The sequence below is a fragment of the Anomaloglossus baeobatrachus genome, chromosome 2 (genome assembly GCF_048569485.1).
Source record: "Anomaloglossus baeobatrachus isolate aAnoBae1 chromosome 2, aAnoBae1.hap1, whole genome shotgun sequence".
Taxonomy (NCBI): domain Eukaryota; kingdom Metazoa; phylum Chordata; class Amphibia; order Anura; family Aromobatidae; genus Anomaloglossus; species Anomaloglossus baeobatrachus.
Genome location: NC_134354.1, coordinates 588556829 through 588583600, shown reverse-complemented (window position 1 = coordinate 588583600; position 26772 = coordinate 588556829). Strand labels below are relative to the sequence as shown.

At 41.3% G+C, this 26772-nt stretch overlaps 1 protein-coding gene across 3 annotated transcripts in view; it reads left to right on the top strand.

Moving 5' to 3' along the window:
* The window catches only part of SCEL (sciellin), a 148535-nt gene that overhangs the window by 82789 nt on the left and 38974 nt on the right, over nucleotides 1-26772 (top strand). For all 3 annotated transcript variants that reach the window (XM_075336773.1, XM_075336772.1, XM_075336771.1), the window contains 5 exons: nucleotides 11650-11694; nucleotides 17861-17920; nucleotides 19274-19345; nucleotides 22775-22834; nucleotides 26329-26388. In XM_075336773.1, the coding sequence (XP_075192888.1) occupies nucleotides 11650-11694; nucleotides 17861-17920; nucleotides 19274-19345; nucleotides 22775-22834; nucleotides 26329-26388 (297 nt within the window). The remainder of the gene's footprint in view (nucleotides 1-11649; nucleotides 11695-17860; nucleotides 17921-19273; nucleotides 19346-22774; nucleotides 22835-26328; nucleotides 26389-26772) is intronic.

Below are 26772 nucleotides of genomic sequence, written 5' to 3'. Positions count from 1 at the left end.
TGATCATTCTGTTTCAATAAACTTTGCATAAACCAATATAACAAGTGCATATTAGAAAGTTTGTAAGAAATATGCTTCCCTCTCCATTCAAAAACTAATTCTTCTCCTTCCCCTGCATCCTGAACTCATCATTTACTCAAAAAAACTGGTAAAATCTCCCTATGTCACAAGATCGACTACTAGCTCCATTAGTGATCAGATTACAGCTGTCAATTTAAGTTTTTGAAGTGGAGAGAGGGGAGAAGGAGGAGGCAAGAGCAACGTGAAAAGTAGAATGAAAGACAGAGGTTTAGACATTGACAGTTTGTGCTGCCCCTTTCTAGTGTTTTAGTATACCCAAAGCTGGATTCACAGCTACAGGGCTTAATGTTGCTATATAATGTCCCCAAGGCTTCTTCTGAGCATGTGGTGCGTAGCATCAAGAAAGCAGGAATCATTTGTCATGATTCTGATGAGTGGTGCTCTGATCCCTGCAGAGCCTGTACTGGGCCTCATATTTTCCAATTTGTTGTTCCCAGTCTATGTCCTGTGTGGTGTGGAAGGGGTCTGTTCTTTGTAGCCTTGTTCCGGGGTATGGATTGCTTTATCCGGGAGCCAGCCCACTTGGAAAGTTCCTGTTTTGCAGTGCACATCTCTGGTTCTCGTAAGTGACTGATCTGTTCTTGCCCCGCCTCCTAGTTCCTCGTACCCCATCCCGTCTCCTCCCCTACTCCATCTTGACTCCCTGCCTCCCTTCCTCTCTGACCTTTGTTGTTCCCGGTTTAAGTCCCGTGTAGTGTGGAAGGGGTCTGTTCTCTGTAGCCTCGTTCCCGGGTGTGGCTTGCTTTATCTGGGAGCCAGTCCACCCAGAATGCCGCTAGTGATAGTTCCTGTTTTGTATTACATGTCTCTGGTTCCCGTAAGTGACTGATTTGATCTTATCCCTCTTCCTAGTTCCTTGTACCCCGTCCCGTCTCCTCCCCTACTCCGTCTTGACTTCCTGCCTCCCTGACCTTTGGCTTGTTCCTGATCCCTGACCCCACTCTCTTCCAGGTACATGACTTGTTCTCTTGGCTACCGACCTCGGCTTGTATTGTGACCTCCGCTCCGCTCTCTTCCTGGTACTTTATGTAAATTCATGGTTTACGGACTCTCAGCTCGCATATTGACTTCAGCTTCTCTCTCTCCCTCTGTTACTGACGCGATCTCCAGACTCTTGACCCCTTACTAGTTCGATTTCCCTGCAAATCTCCTCCACTAAGGTATCTAGCGACTCCTAGTGGTCTAGCATCTCATTACACCTGGGTGCTTGGCATCACATCACTCATGTCTCTGGGTACTGTTTATGAGAGATATTATAGCTGTTAGTCATCACTTACTATCTCAGAAACAACAGAAAATTAGCGATGGAGCAATTATTATACTGGCTCAATATATTCTCCTGATGGCTGATTCTGAAAAGTAATCTGAAATGACAGGTGTGCTTTTATATTTCACATGTATTGGTTATTGGAATGTTGTAAACATACATTTGTACTGAAACATTAGAACTTAATAAGTGAAAGAATAAATGCATAAGAATTGGATTAATAAAATAACAAATGTTGAAGAAACAATAGTAACAATGATCATTTGTATATCAGATACCATAGCATCGTCAGTTGTAAATTCCACCCTGCATTAGGATAAAATTCCATTTATTATACACAAGGTCAAAGATAAATGAAAATGTGAAAGAACATGGAAGCACATGCTAGTTGCTATAATGAAAATGTTTGAGAAATTTACCAGACATTATTATGGAAATGCAAAATGTGGTCCTTAAATACTTAATATTTATACGGTGGTATGCTGGCAGTGTCTATGAGCTTGATTTTATAGATACATTACAATGGAAAAGTTATAGGCAGGTGTGGAAAAAATGCTGCAGTGTAAGAATGCTTTAAATAATAGAAGTGCTAGTGGTTTCTTTTCATCAATTAACAAAATGCAAAGTGAATAAACAAAAGAAAAATAGAAATCAATATCTGGGGTATATCTCCCAACTTTTGGAAAATAGAAATAGGGGCAGATTCTAATATCTGCTACCTGCGCAACAGCAAATTTTAACCATGCCCCTGCCACACGCATTTGCCATTTCTTTCTACTGCTGGAGGAGATGTCAGTGGGGCGATAGGATTGAGGGACATTCAGCAGACGCCCAGGACTGAAGGACATAGACCCAAATCCAGGACTGTCTGAGTCTCTTTTACGTCTGTGGAAAACACATGTTTTTCACAAACGTGTTGAAGGTGTAAAGGGCCCTTTGTGTGCCGTAATTTTGGCATACGTTTGTTCTTCATGTGCTATCTGTGATAGCACACGGAGATCAGGAACCTTTTACTCATCTGTCCCCAACGCTGCTGTCATATCAACAAAACACTACATAGTTATTCTGCATCAGTAAGATCTCTCCCAGGCAAAGATTTATAAGCACACTGAAGTTTCAAGATTTGCAATTCAAACACTTTTGAAGAAGCACCAAGATATGGGCAATGTTGATGACTATAGACACAATGGTTATCAAACGTCGGTGTCATCCGTGTGATATCCGTGTGATATCTTTGTGGCATGTACTGGAAAAAAACAAATGATGCTGAAATTAATGTTTTTTATGTGATAAAATTGTGCAATGATAGATTTTACAGCAATTAACCAAATAAATAATTAAAATTAAGAAATAATGTGCGATCCCCCCCCATTTTGCTAACCAGCAAAGGTAAAGCAGACAGATATGAGCTGATATCCCAGACTTGGAAGGTCCATGGTTATTGGGCCTTTCCCAGCATAAAAATACCAGAACGCAGCTGCCCCAGAAGAAGAGCATCACATTAGATGCTCCAATTCTGGCACTTCGCCCCAGCACTTCCTGGTGCAGTTGCAATCAGGGTAATGGTTTTTTAGGGCTAAAGTCAGCTATAAATTGTTCAAATATAGCTGACATCAAGCCTGGGTGTTAGTAATGGGGAAGTGTCTATCCAAAACCCCCATTACTAACCCAGTAAAAAAAGTAACACACACACACACACACAAAAAATACTTTACTGAAAATAAAATACTCACAGACACTTTTCCTCCTCTTGTTTACCACTTTCTTAAGAAAAACAAAACAAAACAAGCTAGTCAATGGTAGTCCAAGGAATCGGATGTAGTCAAGATAATCCGTCATAGTCCACAAATGGAAACCTGCAAAAAAACAGAAACATAAAAACACGAAAAACAAAACAAGACACTTTCCCTTGCTCACCCCTTTATTCCTAAAGGAAAAAAAATCCCATCGTAGTCCATAGCAAATCTGGGTTTGGCAGAGAGCAGCGTACGTCGGGAACATTTATATTCAGATACCAAATCATTATTAATGATCATCATTTTTATATGTAGGTTGAAAAATAGTCATTAACTGAGACAGAAACAGCTACATAGGAGGCTTTAAACTGTGTGAAGAATAACCAAACTCTGCTACAAAGGTGAGGTTGTTGATGAGTATTACATCAACCTTATTTGCGATGCCCTATTTATGTAGTGAAAAAAATCCACGATCAAAAGAGTTTGTTAGCAACTGGGGTTTATTTCAATGCGTTTCAAGGCTATCTTGGCTTTTTCAGGAAAATAAACACAATCATCTTCACCACCAGATTAGTCCCTACCTGCTCCTTTTTCTTTAACAGTATTTCCTACTGAAAGATGAGGTCGTGGAAGACAATTTCATGTCACAGGATATACACTATTGCAAGGACTAAGCACAGCAACAAAACACTACATAGTTATTCTGCATCAGTAAAGTCTCTCCCAGGCAAAGATTTAAAAGCTGACTGGAGTTTCAAGATTTGCTATTCAAACTCTTTTGAAGAAGCACCAAGATATGGGCAATGTTGACGACTAAAGACACAATGGTTGGCAAAAGGAAACTTAGTGCAACAGTGCAGGAAATAGAAGTACCCTGTTTCCCCAAAAATAAAACCTACCCAGAAAATAAGCGCTAATAGGATATTTTGGGCTTTTTGGAGTATGCTTAAAATATAAGCCATACTTCAAAAAATCCCCAGTTGCAGTTCCATAAGAAAGGGTCCAAGCAGCTAAAAAAATTAAAGAATACATCAGGATTCTTCATCAAAGAAAACAGACATCCTCAAAAGAAAACAGACACATCCAAAAGAATACAGATACCCCCCAAAAAAGAAAAACAATCACACTCACCTTAAACAATTACAGATGACAAGTGGATGGGTTCTCACACAGAGGTCTGCATCGCTGTCAGGTTCCTCACCATTACAGCTGCATTGCACTGTAGCTCTCACAAACAAATTGGGTACCAGTATCACTCCACGTGAGTGATACTGCTTCCAGTCACCAGGGGGAGCCAACCGCTGCAGAACACAGAGGGACCTGATAGCAGATTTGTATATGAGAGCCCATTCACTTGCCAACTCTAATTGTTTGGGATGTGATAAGTGAGATTCTTTTAAGGGAGGTCTGCTTTCATTTTGGCTAAACTTACCAGGTAATTTAACTCCTTTACGACAAAAGACGTACCGGTACGTCCTTGATCGTATAGCGGTAATCACCGCCGGCTGCTGCAATGAGTCTGCGGTACTCCCTGCACATGTCTGCTCATTTCAACAGCAGACATATGGGGCTAACATGCGCTGGTGAATCCGCGATCCACCCGCGCCTGCTTGCCACTTAGATTACGCTGTCAAAATGTGACAGTGCAATTTAAATGGCAGTGGTGGGATCAAACCGTTCTCTGCCACCATCGCGCGGCCCCGTGATGTGATGGTTGCCATGGTAGTGACGAGTCATGTGATGACTGCTGTCGCTATCATGAAGTATTTACTGTGCGAGCTGACAGAGTGCCGGCTCTCACAGGAATGTTGCTTTTCTGATGATCAGCAGAAATGAACAAGCGATCAGACTGTTCAGTGATAAAGTCCCCCAGGTGGACTAGTAAAATAAATAAATGTAAAAAAAAAAGGTTTTTTTAAAATATGAAGAAAAGAAAAAAAAAACTAAAGTTCAAATCACTCCCCATTCACCCCATTAAAGATAAAATAGTTAATAATATATACCGTATTTTTCGGACTATAAGACGCACTGGACCATAAGAGGCACCCTGGTTTTAGGCTGTCTCCGCACTTTGCGTCGTCCAACTTGCAGTTCAAAACGCACCCTCTGGCAGTAATTGATTTTGCCAAAGTTGCTTTTGCCCTCAAAATAGCTCTAAAAATGCATGCGTATTTACCGCGTTTTAGCCGCGTTTTTTGCGCTTTTTACATGCTTTTCCATTGCGTTTTGAAAGATGCGTTTTGAACATAAAGACACTGCTAAATAAAGTTTAAATAGTCAAACACAATGAAAAAATGTGAAAAAAAGGAACACATATATAAATATTGAAATGATAAAGAAAATAGTTAAATTTCATAGAATTATAGCGGTTTTTTACTATTTAGCAGTAAAATAGCATTAAATTTATATTTTTCATTAATTTAATTGTCGGACTGTGTGTGTAAAGGGACATATTTCATTATTTTGATGCCAGAAAAGCATGCGTTTATGTAGTCCAAAACGCCTTGTTTCTGCAGCTAAAAAGCAGGTTAAATGCTACAATTTTGATCATTCTTGCTTTTTACAACTTCTCATTGACTTCAATGTTAACAAAACGCAGCCCAAATGGCAAAAACAATTGACATGCTACTTCTTTGAACCCATGGTTTTTGCCACAAAATATGCAAATTAAACGCTGCGTTTGGAAACGCAAAGTGCAGACTAGAAATCCCCATTTTCCATAGATTTTGCTGGAAAATCAAAAAGCATGCATTTTGGCATGAAAACGCTGCAGTTCAAAACGGACCTAAAAAGCAGCTGAAACGCAGGTGAAAACGCAAAGTGTGGACACAGCCTTAGAGGAGGAAAATAGGAAAATAAAATTTTAAGCAAAAAATGTGGTCATGACACACTGTTATGGGGTGAGGATCTGCTGCTGACACTGTTATGGTGGTAATGTCCCCAAATTCTCTACTAAGGTACCCCAGCCTGGTAATGATCCTCCTGCCTTGTATATATAGTATATGTCCATCATCCTGGTATAGCCCCCATCCTACTATATACCGTCATCCTGGCATATGGCCGTATCCTGCTGTATACCCCATCCTGGCATATGGCCCCATCCTGCTATATAACCCATCCTGGCATATGGCCCCATCCTGCTATATACCTCCATCCTGCTATATACCCCCATCCTGCTCATATACCCCCATCCTGCTCATATACCCCCATCCTGCTCATATACCCCCATCCTGCTCATATACTCCCATCCTGCTATATACCTCCATCCTGCTCATATACCCCCATCCTGCTCATATACCCCCATCCTGCTTATATACCCCCCATCCTGCTCATATACCCCCATCCTGCTTATATTATACCCCCATCCTTCTCATAATATACCCCCATCTTGCGCATATACCCCCATCCTGCTCATATACTCCCATCCTGCTCATATACTCCCATCCTGCTATATACCCCCAACCTGCTCATATACCCCCATCCTGCTCATATACCCCCATCCTGCTCATATATCCCCATTCTGCTCATAATATATCCCCATCCTGCTCATAATATATCCCCATTCTGCTCATAATATACCCCTATCCTGCTGTATACCTCCATTCTGCTATATGCCCTCATCCTGGTATACGGCCCACATCCTGTGGCACATAAAAAAAATAAACGTTCATACTCACCTTACCTCACTCCCTGCAGCATCGCTCATCCTCTGTCTGTGTCAGCAGCAGTGCCGCTGGAGTGTGGAGCTGGCCACGCTCCCTGCAGCACCGCGATGTCCTCCTGTCTGTGCCGGCGGCTGCATGTGGACACGTGTGCACAGAGATGACGTCATCGCTGTGCGCACTGCTAGTCTCCACACAGCCACCGGCACAGACAGGAGGACATTGTGGTGCTGCAGGGATCGTGGCCGGTGAGTATACTGATTCACTGCACCCCGCGCTGATGATGATGCATGGGGAGCAGTGAATTCAGCCGCACATGATCACTCCAGGGTGATCATACCAGCAGGCTGTTTAATATGCGCGCATTCTCCACCCATCACCCCGCCCACCTGTCAGCGCCGGCTTCAGCGCTGAGAGATGATGGGCAAGATGATGGGCGTGCATATTAAATGAGTGGGTCCATGTGGTCACGGCAGGCTACTACAGGCTGCTCGTGCCACCGATGACCCACTCCACCGCAGCACCCTCATTCCCCGCAGCCCTACATTCAGACTATAAGACGCACCCCCCACTTTCCCCCAACATAATTGGTATCGCCGCGTTCAGAAATGCCCGATATATCAAAATATAAAATCAATCTGATCAGTACAGGACGTGGCGAATACAAAATTCCAAACACGAGAATTTTTTGGTTGCCGCAAAAATTTTTTAAAATGTAATAAGAGGCAATCAAAAGGTAGCATCCACACAAAATGGTATAATTAAAAACATCAGCTAAAGACACAAAAAATAAACTGTCACTGAGCTCCAGATCCTGAAAAATGAGATTCGGGATCTCAGAAAAGGGTGCAAAAAGCGCCATCCTTTGATTGGACAAATGACTATTTTTTTTTAACCCGTTTAGATAAAAGTAAAAGTTTACTGTACATGTTTGGTATCTACAAACATATTACCAACCTGAGGTATCATACCGATATGTCAGTTTAAGCATATAGTGAACACAGTGAATAAAATATCCCAAAAACAATTGTGCAGTTGCACTTTTTTTGCAGTTTCATCGCACTTGGAATTTTTTCCCATTTTCCAGTACACTGTATGATAAAACTAATTGTTTCATTCAAAAGTACAACTCATCATGCAAAAAATATTGGAAGATGTGCGGAAAAATAAAAAAGTTACGGCTCTTGGAAGAAGGGGAACAAAAACAAAAATCGCCCGGGGCTAAAGTTGTTAAGCAGTTAAGTGAAATCATTTTAAATATGGTATAAACCCACCATTATAGGACTGGTTCTGCACTATGAGAATAACAGATCAGATAAGATAAAGTGCATTTGAACCAGCAATGAGATTAACACAAAATTATGATCTTCCAGAATGTAATAACATGATTATATTACAATAAACATTGATTTTTTTTGTTCAAGAATAAAAGTGGATTGTTGTTCATTGGAAAATATAAGACATCCCCTGAAAATGAGCCATAGCGCATGTATCAGAGCAAAAAATAATATAATACCCTGTCTTATTTTCGAGGAGTATAATAGTTATTTTCCATTGAACCTGGAAGATGTAAATCAGTGCCACCAGCTTAAAACGGGCAGCAACTAGTGAAATCCAGCTACTGTTCTGCGAAGTCTAGCCAGAAGTGGTTTTCATGGATGAATTGACATATATTTGACATTGAAATCAGGCAAAGTGACTCAACTCTGTATGAAAACAGTGCAAACGAGGTGCAGATAAATAACCATAACATAACAGAAGTATATTTGCTCAATGAAAGACAATACAATAATGAGTGTTTGCAGGTAGCAGCAAACACAATGACGTTTCCTTGCAGGACTGAATTTAAGCACATGGAGTTGGTGATATGATTAGGATTAATCATGTCCTTAATGATAAGTATTACAAGCAGACACTCATCCATTATGCAATATCATCACTGAGGCATCTGACAGGTCCAATTTTTTTCAGCAGCAGGATAGTAACACAAAACATACAGCCAATGTAATTAAGAACTATCTTCAGTGTAAAGAAGAAGAAGGAGGTCAGGAAGTGAGGATACGGCCCAACAGAGCCCTGATCATAACATCATTGACTGTCTGGGATTGCGTGAAGAAACAGAAGGATTTATCCAAGCCTAGAGCACCAAAAGATCTGTGGTTAGTTCTCCAAGATGTTTGGAACAACCTCCCTGTACCTAGAAGAAGTAATGCTGTTTTGAAGACAAAGGGTGGTCACACTAAATATCAATGTGATTTAGATTTATCTTTAGGTCATTCACTTTGTATTTTGTTAATTGATAAAATCATCTATTTACATTTCTAGTTTTGAAATCATTCTTACTTTTCATCATTTTTTCCACGCATGCCTAAAAATTTTACACAGTACTATATGTCGATAGAGATTTATGGATATTATGTAAATAACCAGATGAATGAATGAATGAATGAATGAATGAATGGAAATAATCTACTCCGGCAGCATACATATATACTATTGCATATACTGAAATTTTGGGAAGGGTTTGGCAATGAAATACATAAGCAAAGTAAATTAAGGGTCATGTTTCTGTCCAGTTGCTACACCAATGCCTCCACCTTGTGCCAGTCATTACACTGGTTGCAAATCTATTACAGAGGATAATATAGACATCTGGAAAAACCACAGAAACAATAACTCTAAAATTATAAGCTTTAATTATTAAATCTTAAAAAAGACACTAATTGTCTCTCTCTGGACAAACATAAAGGACATATAACAGTGCCAGTGAATGTTAGATAGGAATAGGTCAGCGTGAGGAAATAAATAGCGATAGACAGGTTGCCAGGGATGTCTAAATACTAGCTAACAACCTCTGCTTACCCTACCTAACTACGGAGGGTGTCATACGTTGTAGGACACCCCCCGTTCCAGGTGGCTAACCATCGCTGTCCCTATTCCTCACCAACATATGTCCACCACCAGGAAGACCAGATGAGTATGTGTAAAGACAAACCAAACAAAACAAACAATAGCGTTATAAGGTTGGTTCCTGGCTGGACAGAATCTCCAGTCGGAAAGATAGATGTAGTTGTTAGGATTGAGCCAAGGAGGACCCCACTAAAAGTAAGCAGGCACCCTCAACGGGAGAGTTGAGGGTGCCTGCTTACTTTTAGTGGGTCCTCCTTGGCTCAATCCTAACAACTACATCTATCTTTCCAACTGGAGATTCTGTCCAGCCAGGAACCAACCTTATAACGCTATTGTTTGTTTTGTTTGGTTTGTCTTTACACATACTCACCTGGTCTTCTTGGTGGTGGACATATATTGGCGAGAAATAGGAACAACGAAGGTTAGCCACCTGGAACGGGGGGGTGTCCTACAACTTATGACACCCTCCGTAGTTAGGTAGGGTAAGCAGAGGTTGTTAGCTAGTATTTAGACATCCCTGGCAATTTGTCTATCGCTATTTATTTTCTCATGCTGACCTATTCCTATCTAACATTCACTGGCACTGTTATATGTCCTTTATATTTGTCCAGCGAGAGACAATTAGTGTCTTTTTTAAGATTTAATAATTAAAGCTTATAATTTTAGAGGTATTGTTTCTGTGATTTTTCCGCTACCATACCTCGCTTCTCCATTTTGTCGTGGTTCCACGACAATATAGACATCTCTCTAGCCCACAATGCTATTCACAGTCCTGCATATCTCCACCCTCATCTCTGTCTTTCAACGAACCCATGCTCTTCATTTTGCAAATGATCTAAGGACTTGTTCGCACGTAAAATATGAAATTTCTGCAGCGATTTGACAGCACATGTGCGCTTCAAATCGCTGCAGAAACACTGCGTAATGGATGTAGTGTTTTAGCAGAATAGATGCTGATTTCATGCGCTATGGATGCTGTCTCTCCCATAGACAGAGTGGGAGCTGCATCCAAAGCGCACAAATTAATTGACATGCTGCATTTTTGAACGCACGGATTTCAGTCAGAATTTTAGCATCCAAATCACTGCATTCAAAAAAGCAACGTGCGCACGTATCATGCACAATCTACATAGATTGTACTGGGGACGCAGGACGCATGCATTTATGCTGCAGTGCTAAACGCAGAGTAAATGCATGCTATTACGCAACATGCGCATGAGCCCTAAGACCCTTATCCTTCATAATCCAAACCTCTCACTTCTGTTTTCAAGACTTCTCTTGTGCTGCAGCAGTTTTCTGGAATGCACTCCCCTGGACAATCTGAATAATACTTACTCCCCATATTTTAAGAGTGTTCTAAAAACCCATCTCTTTTGGCAGGCCTATCACCTCACCTCACTAATCTAATCACACTTTCTAAATTTTCCTCAGAATCTGGTTCCTCCTATTCATCTGTGCCCAAATCCTCCTTGTACCTAGGAACACTTGGTGACCTCTGGGGTCGTTGCTACAGGAGGAAGAATAATTTACATTTGCAGTATAAGCTGCGATATGTGTATTATCGTATGTGTTATTTCTATAGAGCAAATGACATTATTAATACCTTGAGGTTTGGACATTTGAACACACCATATAATTAATGAGATCGGACTGTACACATGGTTTATGCATTGAGCATGTAGTAGGATGCCAGTGGACCATGTGCGGATATTTGCTGGTTAATATTACTTCAGCTAGTGTTAATCTTTGTCGTTCACTGAAAGCGATAGACATTTACATTTTGCAGTTGCCATGGTAACCGCTCGCCCTTTCAATAGCGCGCTCAGTGCATGATCTACAATGTCACCGTTGTAAGCGATACATTGCTAATTGTCAAACTGGAACAAAACCACTGCTGGTACATTTCATTCCATTAATAGGAGGAAAACATTTTTAATTCTTAATTCTGTTTTTTTTTTGGCTATGAAATTAAATAACTAAACGTGTTTTTTAGGTTTGAAAAGACAGAGGAAAAGCCGAGTCCACCCACCTCACCCAGGTATATTGTCACCTCTGTCATCTCAGGATAGTCTTTAATTTTGTTAAATTGACGCCTGTTCACACCATACAGCATTTTAGCAGCAGTTGTGTCTCTGCGGAGAAGAGAAGCCATGTGCTCAAGCTGAATGATCTGTCCTAAATTACACTGATCATTAATAGAACCTCCTCCATGACAGGCTTTTTCAGCATCTTACATCATGACACCCGGTATATGCAATCTGCTGGCAGTGCGCTCTAATATATGCAGATACCCACAGGCCAGCTAGGATCACAAGCAGCAGATATGTGATAGAAATATCTATTCATCTGAATGGGGTTTACAGAAATCCATTCACAGGCTGCAGATAGACCCTCATTCACATGGATGAAGCACATTTTCAATTACAGAGATCAGTCACTTCAGATGCCCCTGATTGAAGAGACAGCGGCACAACAAAATTGTCACATCTTCATATATCGTGTTATGTCCCTGAATAGTACAGGGTTTCTCCCGTTCACTTGAATGACAAAGGGTTGCGATACCATAAATGACCACTATACAATGTATGGCGCTGTCTCTGGTCCGAACCCTTCAGGCTATGTGCACACGCTGTCTTTTTTGTGACCACAAAGATGCAGCGTTTTTGTGCGTTTTTGTCCGCAAAAAACGGACCTGCAGCAAAAAATGCAGGGGTAACAAATGATGCGTTTTTGAGTTTTTTGGTGCGTTTTGCTGTGTTTTTCTTCCAGAAAATAATGGACATGTTGCATCTTTGTGCTCACCACAAAAACGCATCTAAAACAAAACTGCACTGTACGGACAGCAAAAATGAAAACTCATAGACTTTGCTGGGGAAGCAAAGTCATGCAGTTTTTAGACCAAAAACGCACCAGAAAAACCGTCAAAAACGCTGCGAAAACCGCAGCATGCGCACATAGCCTCAATCTGCTGATAAGTCACTGAGAAGCATCAGGTCACCAAGAATCAGACCCTGAGCAATCTGATATTGGTAACTTGTTCTATATTAATATCTGAGAAAAGTATGTATTTCAATTATTTTATTATAGTAATATTTAGGCAATATTTATATAGTAATATTTAGGCAAAACTGTGGCAGTGTTATACCTGGAGGAAAGCCAAAAGAGGTAGTGACTGAAATAAAGAGTCTATCATTGGGGTCCTTTAGGCCATCTGCGCACGTTGCGTTCTGCCGTGACAAATATTCTGCAGCGTTTTGTCACTGCATGTGCGATTCAAAACGTAGCCAAAAAGCTGCAGAATGGATGCAGAATTCATGTGTTCTGGATGCTTGCTCTGCCATAGACAGAGTGGGAAAAGCATCCAAAATGCATAAAAGAAGTGACATGTTGCTTTTTAGAACGCATGGATTTTGTCAAAAATTTGGCATGCAAAATGCTGCGTTTTAAAACACAACATGTGCATTGAATTTGCTAAAATCTCATAGACTTTTCTGGGGAAGCAGAATGCATGCGTTTACGCTGCAGGTTAAAACGCTGCATAAACGCATGAAAAAAACGCAACGTGCACACATAGCCTTACCTGCACAATGCAGCTTCCCCAGCGTTACCTAGTGTCATAGTGTAGAAAAGTATTATCACCATATAAATGCTTCCTTGGCTGTCTGAGCTTGCAGGCACAGAGATGGGTAATAGAAGATACCTACAGTTTAACTTGAATTTTAGGATTTTATCTAAGGTTATGTTCACATGTCCACTAATCATCCAGCAGCGATCCATTTTCAAACACAACTTTTTTTTTTGTCCATTTTGAAAAAAAAAAAAATCGATTTTTGCAGAAACGTTTTTTTAACATTGGAGTCCATGGAGAGCAGATCCGATAATTAACTGCTATTTATCTTTCATTTGAAACTGATCCACTAAGCAAATAATGGATGGATAAATAGCAATCAGTTAATGGATCCGTTTTCCATAGACTCCAATGTTAAAAAAAAAGAAAGGATCCTGCAAAATGCAATTGGATCCATTCTAAGGGCTGCTTCTCACTTGCGAGTTTCTCGCAGTAGAGCAATGCGAGAAAAACTCGCATTGGAATCGGACACATGTTAGTGAATGATTCAGCTCGCATTTGCGATTTTTTTTCTCAGTCCAAATCGGACTGAGAAAAAAATCGCAGCATGCTGCTTTTTTGCGAGTTTCTACTGCGAGTCTCTCCAATGCAAGTCTATGGGAGCGTGTAAAAAATCGGATGTCACGGGACGGCACTCACACCATCCTAGTGACATCCGATTTTCTAAATACATTTCTGGCATGTTTCCTAAAACACTGGAAACGAGTGATGTCTCACAATGTCTGTCAATCACTATTCTCTGTTAGTTGGTCTCTCTCTCTCGGTCTCTATTCTCTCTCTGTCGGTCTGTCACTCTCTCTGTCCCTCTCTCACAGTCTGTCGGTCATTTTCCCCTCCTCTCTCATACTCACCGTTCCCCGATCCGCGGCGCTGCACGGCATTCACACTGCTGCGGCGGCGGCTTTTACTATTTTGAAAAAGCCGGCCGCTCATTAAACAATCTCGTATTCCCTGCTTTCCCCGCCCACAAGCGCCTATGATTGGTTGCAGTGAGACACGCCCCCACGCTGAGTGACAGGTGTCTCACTGCACCCAATCACAGCAGCCGGTGGGCGTGTCTATACTGTGCAGTGAAATAAATAATTAAATAATTAAAAAAACCGGCGTGCGGTCCCCCCCAATTTTAATACCAGCCAGATAAAGCCATACAGCTGAAGGCTGGTATTCTCAGGATGGGGAGCCCCACGTTATGGGGAGCCCCCCAGCCTAACAATGTCAGTCAGCAGCCGCCCAGAATTGCCGCATACATTAGATGCGACAGTTCTGGGACTGTACCCGGCTCTTCCCGATTTGCCCTGGTGCGTTGGCAAATCGGGGTAATAAGGAGTTATTGGCAGCCCATAGCTGCCAATAAGTCCTAGATTAATCATGTCAGATACCTTCCATGATTAATCTTTAAGTTACAGTAAATAAACACACACACACCTGAAAAATCCTTTATTAGAAATAAAAAACACTAACAAATTCCCTGGTTCAACAATTTAATAAGCCCCAAAAAGCCCTCCATATCCGGCGTAAACCAGGATGGTCCAACGTCGCTTCCAGCTCTGCTGCATGAAGGTGGCAGGAGCTGCAGCAGACACAGCCGCTCCTGTCACCTCCACGCAGCAACTGAGGTGAGTATCATGATCAGCTGAGCTGTCACTGAGGTTACCCGCGGCCACCGCTGGATCCTCCAACAGTGACAGCGGGTAACCTCAGTGACAGCTCAGCTGATCGCGATACTCACCTCAGTTGCTGCGTGGAGTTGACAGGAGCGGCTGTGTTTTCTGCAGCTCCGGTCACCTCCATGCAGCAGAGCTGGATGCGACGCTGGACCATCCTGGATTACGCCGGACATGGAGGGCTTTTTGGGGCTTATTAAAGTGGTGAACCAGGGAATTTGTTAGTGTTTTTTATTTCTAATAAAGGATTTTTCAGGTGTGTGTGTTTATTTACTGTAACTTACAGATTAATCATGGAAGGTATCTCGTGGAGACACCTGACATGATTAATCTAGGATTTAGTGGCAGTTATGGGCTGCCATTAACTCCTTATTACCCCGATTTGCCAACGCACCAGGGCAAATCGGGAAGAGTCGGGTACAGTCCCAGAACTGTCGCATCTAATGTATGCGGCAATTCTGGGCGGCTGCGGGCTGATATTGTTAGGCTGGGGGGGCTCCCCATAACATGGAGCTCCCCATCCTGAGAATACCAGCCTTCAGCCGTATGGCTTCATCTGGCTGGTATTGAAATTAGGGGGGACCGCACGCCGTTTTTTTTAATTATTTAATTATTTATTTCACTGCACAGTATAGACACGCCCACCGGCTGCTGTGATTGGGTGCAGTGAGACACCTGTCACTCAGCGTGGGGGCGTGTCTCACTGCAACCAATCATAGGTGCTTGTGGGCGGGGAAAGCAGGGAATACGAGATTGTTTAATGAGCGGCCGGCTTTTTCAAAATAGCAAAAGCCGCCGCAGCAGTGTGAATGCTGTGCAGCGCCGCGCCGGGGATCGGGGAACGGTGAGTATGAGAGAGGAGGGGAAAATGACCGACAGACTGTGAGAGAGGGACAGAGATAGTGACGGACCGACAGAGAGAGAATAGAGACCGAGAGGGAGAGACCGACTGACAGAGAATAGTGATTGACAGACATTGTGAGACATCACTCGTTTCCAGTGTTTAAGGAAACATGCGAGAAATGTATTTAAAAAATCGGATGTCACTAGGATGGTGTGAGTGCTGTCCCGTGACATCCGATTTTTTACACGCTCCCATAGACTTGCATTGGAGAGACTCGCACTAGAAACTCGCAAAAAAGCAGCATGCTGCGATTTTTTTCTCAGTCCGATTTGGACTGAGAAAAAAATCGCAAATTTAGTAATGTGAACGCCGTGCAGCGCCGCCCGGGGATCGGTGAGTATGAGAGAGGGCTGCTAACTTCAGTCACTCAGGGGATTATCGGTCACCGGTGAGCCCTTCACAGGTGACCGCTAATCAAGACGCGGCACAGACAGAGCCGCAGCATGACAATGAAGTCGGGTGAAGTTAACCCGAGTTCATTCTGATCGTTCGGCTCTGTCTGTGTCTGCTGTCATCTGCCATTCAGCTCTGCTACATGGCTGTCTATGTCTGCTATCAGCGGCCATGTAGCAGAGCTGAATGGCAGATGACATAGTAAAAAATACGCATTACACACGCATTACACACGCATTACACACGCTAGTAAAATCATTAATTTATTCAGAAAAAGCATCGCACTTGCATTGCACTCGGACCTAACGTGAACTAAAATCAGTCGAGCTTTTTTCAGCCAACTCGGACCGATTTTACTCACATAGATGTGTTTCCAGCCTAACAGATGATTAATGGGCATGTGAACTCAGCCCTAGAGGATTTGGTATGGATGTCTTCCATTCCTTTTTCTGAACTCATCAGCTGATTCATGATCTCATAAACGTTGAGCTAAACCTTCATAAATAAGAAGAGATATAAACTCTCCTATCAGAACAAGCTCACTGATAGATTATCAGTTAACTCATTCTGTAGCCAGCAGTAGACAGCGCAATCCAAGGCTACAGAAGACAAATGGGGGCATATGAAACTCATTTAAAAAAGATTTTTTGTTTTTTTAGCCAAAAAATACATACCGGTACATAAAAAAATACATACAAAAAAATGTGTGAATAAACAACGATCAGATGTTTGTAAAAAAAATAAAAATAGATTTTCTGAGAACTGTAACTTTTGTTGTTGTTGTTGATGCAGCATTGTATAGTAAAGACTTTTTCATTGTGTGGACAGCTAATATTTTTATTTAGACTATTTTGTGATAGATATGTTTTGGTCAATTTTTTTTATTTTTTTTTGTAGATGTAAAAAACTTAATACTGACAATTCTGGAGCTTTGTTTTTTTTTGTTTCTTTTTTTTTTTGCTTTACAGCATTTATCGCATGGGTTAAATTTTACATTATTAATTTGTGGACGTTGCTTTTCCATTATTTTTTTATTATTTTATTACTTAATTTCTAACTGGGATAATTGGGATGGGGGATGGTTCAAAATTCTATCTTTTTTAAAAACTGTTTTATTTTTTATACTTTAAGATCACGTGCAGTTTTTTACCTCAGTATTTGTAGCCAAAACCAGGAGTGGGACAATAAGAGGACAAGTATAATTGAAACAGGTCACCACGTCTGGATTTTTACCCACTCCTGGTTTTGGCTACAAATTCTGAAGTAAAAAAACTCACCAAATACTCAGCATGTGATCATTTGATCACCTTTACTATACATTGAAATGCTACACTATTACAGTATAGAGACAAAATGACAATCTCCCATAAAGCGCAGCTCCAGGCTGGGCTTCATATTCCATATAAAGATGGCAGCCATGAGGACGTGCTGCTTGGACCTGGCTGTCAGGGCAAGCCATCGGCACTCCATGATTGCATTGCAAGGTAGGTAGTGGGTAATGGGCACCCTAAATGACACACTACCCTGATTGCTGATAGTGATATATGTCGGGAGGGGTTACATTGCCATCATCATGCTTATGTATGTAATATCTGACTTATATCACCTCTTTTAGGGTTCAAAATGTTGATGAAAAGCCAAACTTGCCACCCAGATCACCTATTGGCAATGAGAGGTAAATAAACATTACTTTTACATCTATTTTACATAAGCTTTAACGTCTGCCCAAGCTTTCTGCCTATTTGTGATTCTACACAAAGAAAAGAAAAAGACAGGTGTGATCCTGTATGATTCCACTTAGGGGAGCAGCGGTGAGGTAGCAAGGACCAGACTCACCTGGACGGGTTATGCTCCCCTGCACAGCCCCAGTTAGTTAGCTTTTGGTCCATGGCGGGCTGGGAGATATCTCAGCGGAGGGCACCTGGCAATGAGTGTCTGGGCACCTGTTCAGTCCAAAACATGTGGGTGAAGGAGCGTGAAAACAGACAAGCACCTTCTACACGGACCACTTAGATAGAATTGATCAATGGAACAAAAAGGTACACATTAGAAAACTGCTGTTCGAACAACTGTTTGACCAACATCTATCTCCCTAATTCGTCAACAAACAAGATCACTCAGCTTGGCCAAACACTCCTGTGTTTTATATGAGAATTTAATGAGGTTGGCCACTACTTTAACATTCATGACCTATCCTTATGATAGGTCTTCAATGTGTGATCGGCCGGGGTCCGACAACAGGCACCCCACCGATCAGCTATTCTAGGTGCCGGCGGCGGCAGCAAGCAGTCGGAAATGCTCAGTCCTGGAGCTGCCCAATATTCTGATAGCGGCTGGGTACTGCACATTCACCTCCCATTCAAATCAACTCGACCGCTATCAGTTGATGGGACAGCTCTGGAGCTGAGCATTTCCGACTGCTTGCTGCCGCCACTGGGGCTGAGAACAGCTGATCGGCGGGGTTGGAGGGTGTCAGACCCCGGCCGATAAGACATTGATAACCTATTCTAAGGAAAGGCCATCGATGTTAAAATGGTGGATCAATCGGCCATTGTAAATCCAATATGCCAGATCCTTCTCTCCTCCAGCAATATCCATTGAGGGAGAGTCAGTAAGGCACCATACACATTAGGTTGTTAATCTATTAGGACATTTATCACCAATGTGACATAAATGTTTATGACATTTAGATGACAGAAATTTTGGATCTCTGTAGTTTTAATGACTTCTTAAAGATTGTGACATTTTCTGAAAAAGGTCCTTGCTCGAAAATGCCTATAATTACAGTATAACATACTATTAGACATTCTATAAAATATATATAAAATTATACTTTCAAAAATATACTGGAATTGATATAATATTGTTTATTAATGTTAATGTCATTCCAACTTTATTTTCTTACTAATTGTCAAAAGTGTGACGATTGTTTCAACAATAGGATTTAATAGCGTGAAAAATTGACTAATGAAATTAACAACAAGCATATAAATTATATGTAATATTATAACAAACATTAATTTTCAAGGCCTTCATACCCCAGTAAGCCAATGATTTCAGAGACTGGAGAAAGAAGAAGTCCCATGGAAAGAAAGCAGAGGTATGGATGATATTCAATACTAGTTAGCATTACTTTTTGCTTCGGAGGATAATCAGCGCTATTCATCCGAAATCATTCTTTCATCAGTCATTCATTCTAATGAATGGGGCAGTGACAGAAATGTCTGCAACAAATCTGCTGTGTGATTACACCTTTCTCTGGGATCTTTTTTATATTGGGTTTTACTTTAAAGAGTTATTTGAAAATAGCATGATATCCGCTTTCTATAAGGCCTCCGACACACTCATGTGAAAATCACGCACGTGCCGAGAGACACGTATTTCCCCTGCGTGTTACGTGCAGGTAAGTACGTGTCTCTGGTACGTGCGGGCCACATGTGTTCTCCGCATGCTATCCGTGATAACATACGGAGAACAGGTTATTAACATACTCACGTGGTCCTTCCTGCTGTCCGTGGTGCTGATCTTCAGTCTCCAGCCCTCCCGTCTCCCCGCTGCTGCTGCTGCTGCTTCCGGCCGAAGTGAAGTGAATATTAAATGAGAATAATGAGCGGCGGTCGGCAGCAAGTGACAGCAGCGGCAGAGACAGGAGGGCTGGAGAAGGTGAGTTAAGGTTTTTTTTATCTGACATGTGTGTTTTCTCCGGCGCGTGTCACACGGGACCGCATCCACACTACACCCGTGTGGTACGGGTGCGGGCCGTGTGACACCCGTGTTGCCGAAGAAAACACTGACATGTCAGCGTGTAGAAAAACGCACACACGTACAAACGCACACGGACACACGTTCCGTGTGGTTTTACGTGTGTGTGCCTGCTACAATAGGGTAGCATTGCTGAACGTGTCTCGTGCCGCCAGTACGTGCAAAAAATGGCAAACACGTACCGGCGGCACGGATGTGTGTCGCAGGCCTAAGATAGAGCATAACTTGCTGATTACTGTGGATTCTACCATTCTATTGGTATGAAGCTCTGGATTCACGAAAATGGGACTTTACAAAATCCCATCCTGGATGGAGCAGAGTCAGGCTTGTGCACCTTTGCTCCATTCAAGATGGGGATTTGCAGCATTGTGTTCCCTGGTTCCAGAGCCTGGTTCTTGTGGTTTATGTGGGTCCCTGTGGTCAGAGAGTTAGGGGATATCTTACTACTTGAGAATAACCCTTTAATATAAAATGTATGACATATTCCTGCATGTGCACAACTGATTTGAAATAATCTAATTATTGGGGTCACAATCTCTGTCTGCTGCATCAATACATTTCCTTTGGGGGAACTAACGGAATTATAGGAAAATGATTGTGACGATCGATAACAAAAAAATCCCTTAAAATTAATCTTTTTTACTATATAGTATAAAAACTCCCGACCCATAGGTAAACAAATAGATATCTTGAGGATATATTAGATAGAAGATTGATTTCCAATAAAACAATATTACAACTTGTAGCAGCTGATGGACCCAAAGGCTGTGTCCGCACTTTGCGTTTTCACCTGTTTTTCTGCTGCGTTTTGATCTGCAGCGTTTTCATGCCAAAGTGCATGCGTTTTGATTTTCCTGCAAAGTCTATGGGAAAAGTGGATTTCTTGTGCGCACTTTGCAGTTCAAAACGCTGCATTTAATTTGCATAATTTTGGGCAAAAATCAGCGTTCAAAGAAGCAGCATGTCAATTGTTTTTGCCATTTAGGCTTTGTTTTACTAACATTGAAGTCAATGAGAAGTTGTAAAAAGCAACAAACATCTAAATTCCAGCGTTTTACCTGCTTTTTGGCTGCAGAAAACATGCGTTTTGGACTACATAAACGCATGCATTTCTGACATCAAAATAATGGAATGATATGTACCTTTACATACACACATAGTCCGACAATCAAATTAATGAAAAATATTAATTTATTGGAATTGTAGCGATAAATAGTATAAAACCGCTATAAATATATTAAAAAACTATTTTCGTTATGATTTAACTAATTATATTTTTAACATTTATTTTTCCCTTTTTTCATAGTGTTTGTATGTCAAAACTTTATTTAGTAGTGTCTTTGTAATCAAAACGCATCTGACTTTATGCAATTGAAACGCAGATAAAAAGCGCTAAAAACGAGGCTAAAACGCGGTAAAAACGCACACGTATTTACCGCAATTTTGTGGTCAAAAGCAACTTTGGCAAAATCAATTTCTGCCAGAGGATGCGTTTAGAACTGCAATTACATCGATGCAAAGTGCGGACACAGCCCCTTTACACACTGAGACTTTCTAGCGATCCCACCAGCGATCCTAACCTGGCCGGGATCGCTACAAAGTCTCTGGTGAGCTGTCAAACAGGCAGACCTGGCCAATGACGCAACAGCGATCCGGACCTGCAGAACGACCTAGCTAGTCATTGGGGACGTTGTAAAGCAGCTTTTTGAAAGGGAAGTCGCTAACGAAGTCGCTGTAAAGTCCTTTTACACAATGAGACTTTCTAGCGATCATGCTGCACAGTGGGAAACAAAGGACCAAAGAATGGTCCTGAACGATTTGTAGCGATCAGCAACTTCACAGCAGGGGCCAGGTCGCTGATGTGTTTCACACACTGCAATGTTGCTGGGGAGGTCGCTATTACGTCACAAAACCGGTGACGTTACAGCGATGTCGTTTGCGATGTTGCAGTGTGTAAAGCCACCTTTAAGGTGTAAAAGGGAAGGACAATTATCCCTATTATTACCTACACATTAAGGTACCGTCACACATAACAAGATCGCTAGTGAGATTGCTGCTGAGTCACAGTTTTTGTGACGCAGTAGCGATCCCGTTAGCGATCTTGTTATGTGTGACACCTACCAGCGATCAGGCCCCTGCTGTGAGATCTCTAGTCGTTGCCGAATGGTCCAGGCCATTTTCTTCAAAGGCGATGTCCTGCTGGACAGGACACATCGCTGTGTTTGACACTGTGTGACAGGGTCACAGTGGCTGCTGAGATCGTTATACAGGTCGCTACTGCGACCTGTATCGTTCCTGCATCGCTGGTAAGGTCTGACTGTGTGACATCTCACCTGCGACCTCACAGCGACTTACCTGCGATCCCTATCAGGTCGCATCATTTTCGGGATCGCTGGTACGTCGTTGTGTGTGACTGGGCCTTAAGACTCTACCTTGCTGCTGTCATTGACACCCTAAGATTTGTGTAGATGGCACCTCTTCTCAGTGATGGCTGGCCCTCTGTCACCCTGGATTACCCTATTGATACTAAAGTAAATATTATTAGTTGTTTGTAATAGATTTATTGTACTTCCATTGTGTATCTTGTATATTATCAAAATAGCTATTTGTTTACCTATGGGTAAGGTGTTAATAATTAATTGTAAGGGATTTTTTGTAAGGGTTTTTGATTACTCTTCTATTATATTCTTTCGTGAGCAAACAATCTATAACTAGCGCTATCTATACTAACAATACATGCTAATCACAGTTCTCCTATTTTTAACAGAAGCCAAGATATTGATAATCTCATTGAAATTTCAACCTCAAAAGTGGCCAGCAATAAGAGGTAATATGTCGGTGTCGGTTCTGTTCTAATGGCAATATATATATATATATATTCAATACTACTTGTAGGCACTGTATATATATATATATATATATATATATATATATACAGTGCCTACAAGTAGTATTGAAACCCCTGCAGATTTAGCAGGTTTACACATTCGGAATTAACTTGGCATTGTGACATTTGGACTGTAGATCAGCCTGGAAGTGTGAAATGCACTGCAGCAAAAGAGAATGTTATTTTTTTATTTTTTTTTTAAATTGAGAAAAGTTTATTCAGAGGGTCATTTATTATTCAACCCCTCAAACCACCAGAATTCTGTTTGGTTCCCCTAAAGTATTAAGAAGTATTTCAGGCACAAAGAACAATGAGCTTTACATGTTTGGATTAATTATCTCTTTTTCCAGCCTTTCCTGACTAATTAAGACCCTCCCCAAACTTGTGAACAGCACTCATACATGGTCAACATGGGAAAGACAAAGGAGCATTCCAAGGCCATCAGAGACAAGATCGTGGAGGGTCACAAGGCTGGCAAGGGGTACAAAACCCTTTCCAAGGAGTTCGGCCTACCTGTCTCCACTGTTGGAAGCATCATCCGGAAGTGGAAGGCTTATGGAACTACTGTTAGCCTTCCACGGCCTGGACAGCCTTTGAAGGTTTCCTCCCGTGCCGAGGCCAGGCTTGTCCGAAGAGTCAAGGCTAACCCAAGGACAACAAGGAAGGAGCTCCGGGAAGATCTCATGGCAGTGGGGACATTGGTTTCAGTCAATACCATAAGTAACGTACTCCACCGCAATGGTCTCCGTTCCAGATGAGCCCGTAAGGTACCTATACTTTCAAAGCGTCATGTCAAGGCTCGTCTACAGTTTGCTCATGATCACTTGGAGGACTCTGAGACAGACTGGTTCAAGGTTCTCTGGTCTGATGAGACCAAGATCGAGATCTTTGGTGCCAACCACACACGTGACGTTTGGAGACTGGATGGCACTGCATACGACCCCAAGAATACCATCCCTACAGTTAAGCATCGTGGTGGCAGCATCATGCTGTGGGGCTGTTTCTCAGCCAAGGGGCCTGGCCATCTGGTCCGCATCCATGGGAAGATGGATAGCACGGCCTACCTGGAGATTTTGGCCAAGAACCTCTGCTCCTCCATCAAGGATCTTAAGATGGTTCGTCATTTCATCTTCCAACAAGACAATGACCCAAAGCACACAGCCAAGAAAACCAAGGCCTGGTTCAAGAGGGAAAAAATCAAGGTGTTGCAGTGGCCTAGTCAGTCTCCTGACCTTAACCCAATTGAAAACTTGTGGAAGGAGCTCAAGATTAAAGTCCACATGAGACGCCCAAAGAACCTAGATAACTTGGAGAAGATCTGCATGGAGGAGTGGGCCAAGATAACTCCAGAGACCTGTGCCGGCCTGAGCAGGTCTTATAAAAGACTATTATTAGCTGTAATTGCAAACAAGGGTTATTCCACAAAATATTAAACCTAGGGGTTGAATAATAATTGACCCACACTTTTATGTTGAAAATTTATTAAAATTTAACTGAGCAACATAACTTGTTTGTAAGATTTATGCATCTGTTAATAAATCCTGCTCTTGTTTGAAGTTTGCAGGCTCTAACTTATTTGCATCTTATCAAACCTGCTAAATCTGCAGGGGGTTGAATACTACTTGTAGGCACTGTATATATTATTTTGTGACCTTTTATTAATTATCCTGTGTGCAGTTTACTCTTGATGATAATTTTTTTACAAACTTTGCAGACTAGTAGACATAAACATTGTAAACAGTGATGATCATAGGGACAATTTATCAAAGTTTTTATACCAGAACCCTAGCTTAAAAAGCTTTGAAAACCCACAACTTTTTTTTTTAACATTTTTTGCTCCTATTGGCATTTTCAAGTTGAAACACCTTAGGCAAAATGAGCTGCAAAAGAGCCATGAAGGACTTGGCATGGCTACATCCGCCTGTTAACTAAAATTTCCTGTATTTCTTACCCAATGCTACTTCAGGCTGTGCAGCACTTCTGGTGAGGTGCCACATAGAAGATGCACTGAATGAATTAAGTGGTACCTCTTAATGAATTTGGCATGTTGTACTCTAACAAGCCTTTTCATTAAAACTATGCGCACACAGACTTAATGAATCGGCCTGAATGTATATTTGAAAAATTACAGTAAACACATTTGAGAATCCTCATCACATAAGCCCAGAATATAGTGGCAATAGAATAGCATGGGCCATATTGCATTTTATTGTGTCTTCAGAATTAACATGGAGGCACACAGACATTTTCTCTGATTTTGAAGAAATCTGCGAGAGACACATTTCTCAACACATGCCATATCACAAAAGTATTAAAGGGAATCTGCCAGCAGGTTTTTGCTACTTCATCTGAGAGCAGCATGATGTAGGCAACGAGATCACCTGAATCCAATAATGTATCGCTTAGATTACTGGGTGTAGTCATTCTGAATTTTTAGATTTAGCTATGTAGCAGAGCTGAGAGAGCTGTCCCGTCCACACCAGGCTCTCTATAAAGATTGTACATTGAGTGAGTTGTCAATCAAAGGAGGGGGCAGGCCGGACTGCCCTCCGCGTGACATTGTAGTCCAAGCAATAAGAGTTCCCACTGCTTAAACAAACATAGCATTGTATGTAAAGCACTGTGGAATTAACAGCGCTATATAAATGAATAAATATTATTATTATTATTATATTATTATTACATAGCAAATAAACAACAGATTGGACCTTGACAAGACAGGCATCCCTAAATTCTCTGTGTAAACCCTTGCAGCAAGTTATCTTCAGCTTACATAGCATAAACCTGCTGATAGACTCCCTTTAAAGCACACAAATGCACCAAAAGGACTGCAATACAGGTCAATACTATGTGTAATGCTAGTATTCTCCATCTTTTAATAATATCAATTTTGAAGGAGCTAAAGCATTCAGAAAAAGAAAAAAATTGGGATATGAGTACACACTATATAAAATAGGACACATTTGCTAAATAGCAATCCAAGGCTATATCAGGATGAAATGATGAATGAATACTCATGCCACAAAACAGAGTAGGTTAGTATTGACAAGGGAATGCACATAGCTTTGCACAGGGGTTTAGGTTGGGGGGCAGATGTGGCACTTCCACCAGGGCCTTTGTGCAGAGGGGTCTTAAAAGCTACATAAGAGGGTTGTATTATAAATAGCCCCTTTTAGGTAGGTGACTCTGATCTACATATTATTCCTCGGTCTTTGCACCCATAAAAAGAGCAATCTGCTGTTGGTCCAATGCATTTAGTGGGTCGTCTGCAGTTATTAGTAAAGTATATACATATATATAAAGTTGACAAAGAAACCATTTTACATACAGTATAATGTATTGATAAAGTGTGTGCAGATTGACAGTGATCTACTTTCTCATCTCCTGAAAGGTTTTTCTTAATAGCTCTTTTTTTTTGTTAATTGATTTAATAGTAGTCAAGATATTGACAACCTCATTGACATCAAACCCACCGCCGACAAAGCAAAGAAGAGGTAACAATTACATTTGAAGCTGAAAGAATACTGTTACTGTATATCATGAAGCTTTATATGATTGCTTTACATAATTTTTACTCATCATCAATATATTTGCTGTGAAAAATATATACAATTACAACTTTATCTTCCTAAATGAACCATTTCTGAGAAAAGTATGATGATTTTTATTTAGCTCATACAAATGTGTTGGATAAAAGTGAAGTTCCGTATTGTGTCTGCATGAAGAAACTGTGGCCCAATTCATTAATTCCTTTGCACCCTTTTTTTTTTGTCTAGTTTTGTGTTTTTTGTGCTTTTCTATTTGTTTGCACCTAATTCATTATTCTATTTGTGCCTTTTTTGAAGTCTATTTTATATGTGCTTACCTGTTTTGTTTTT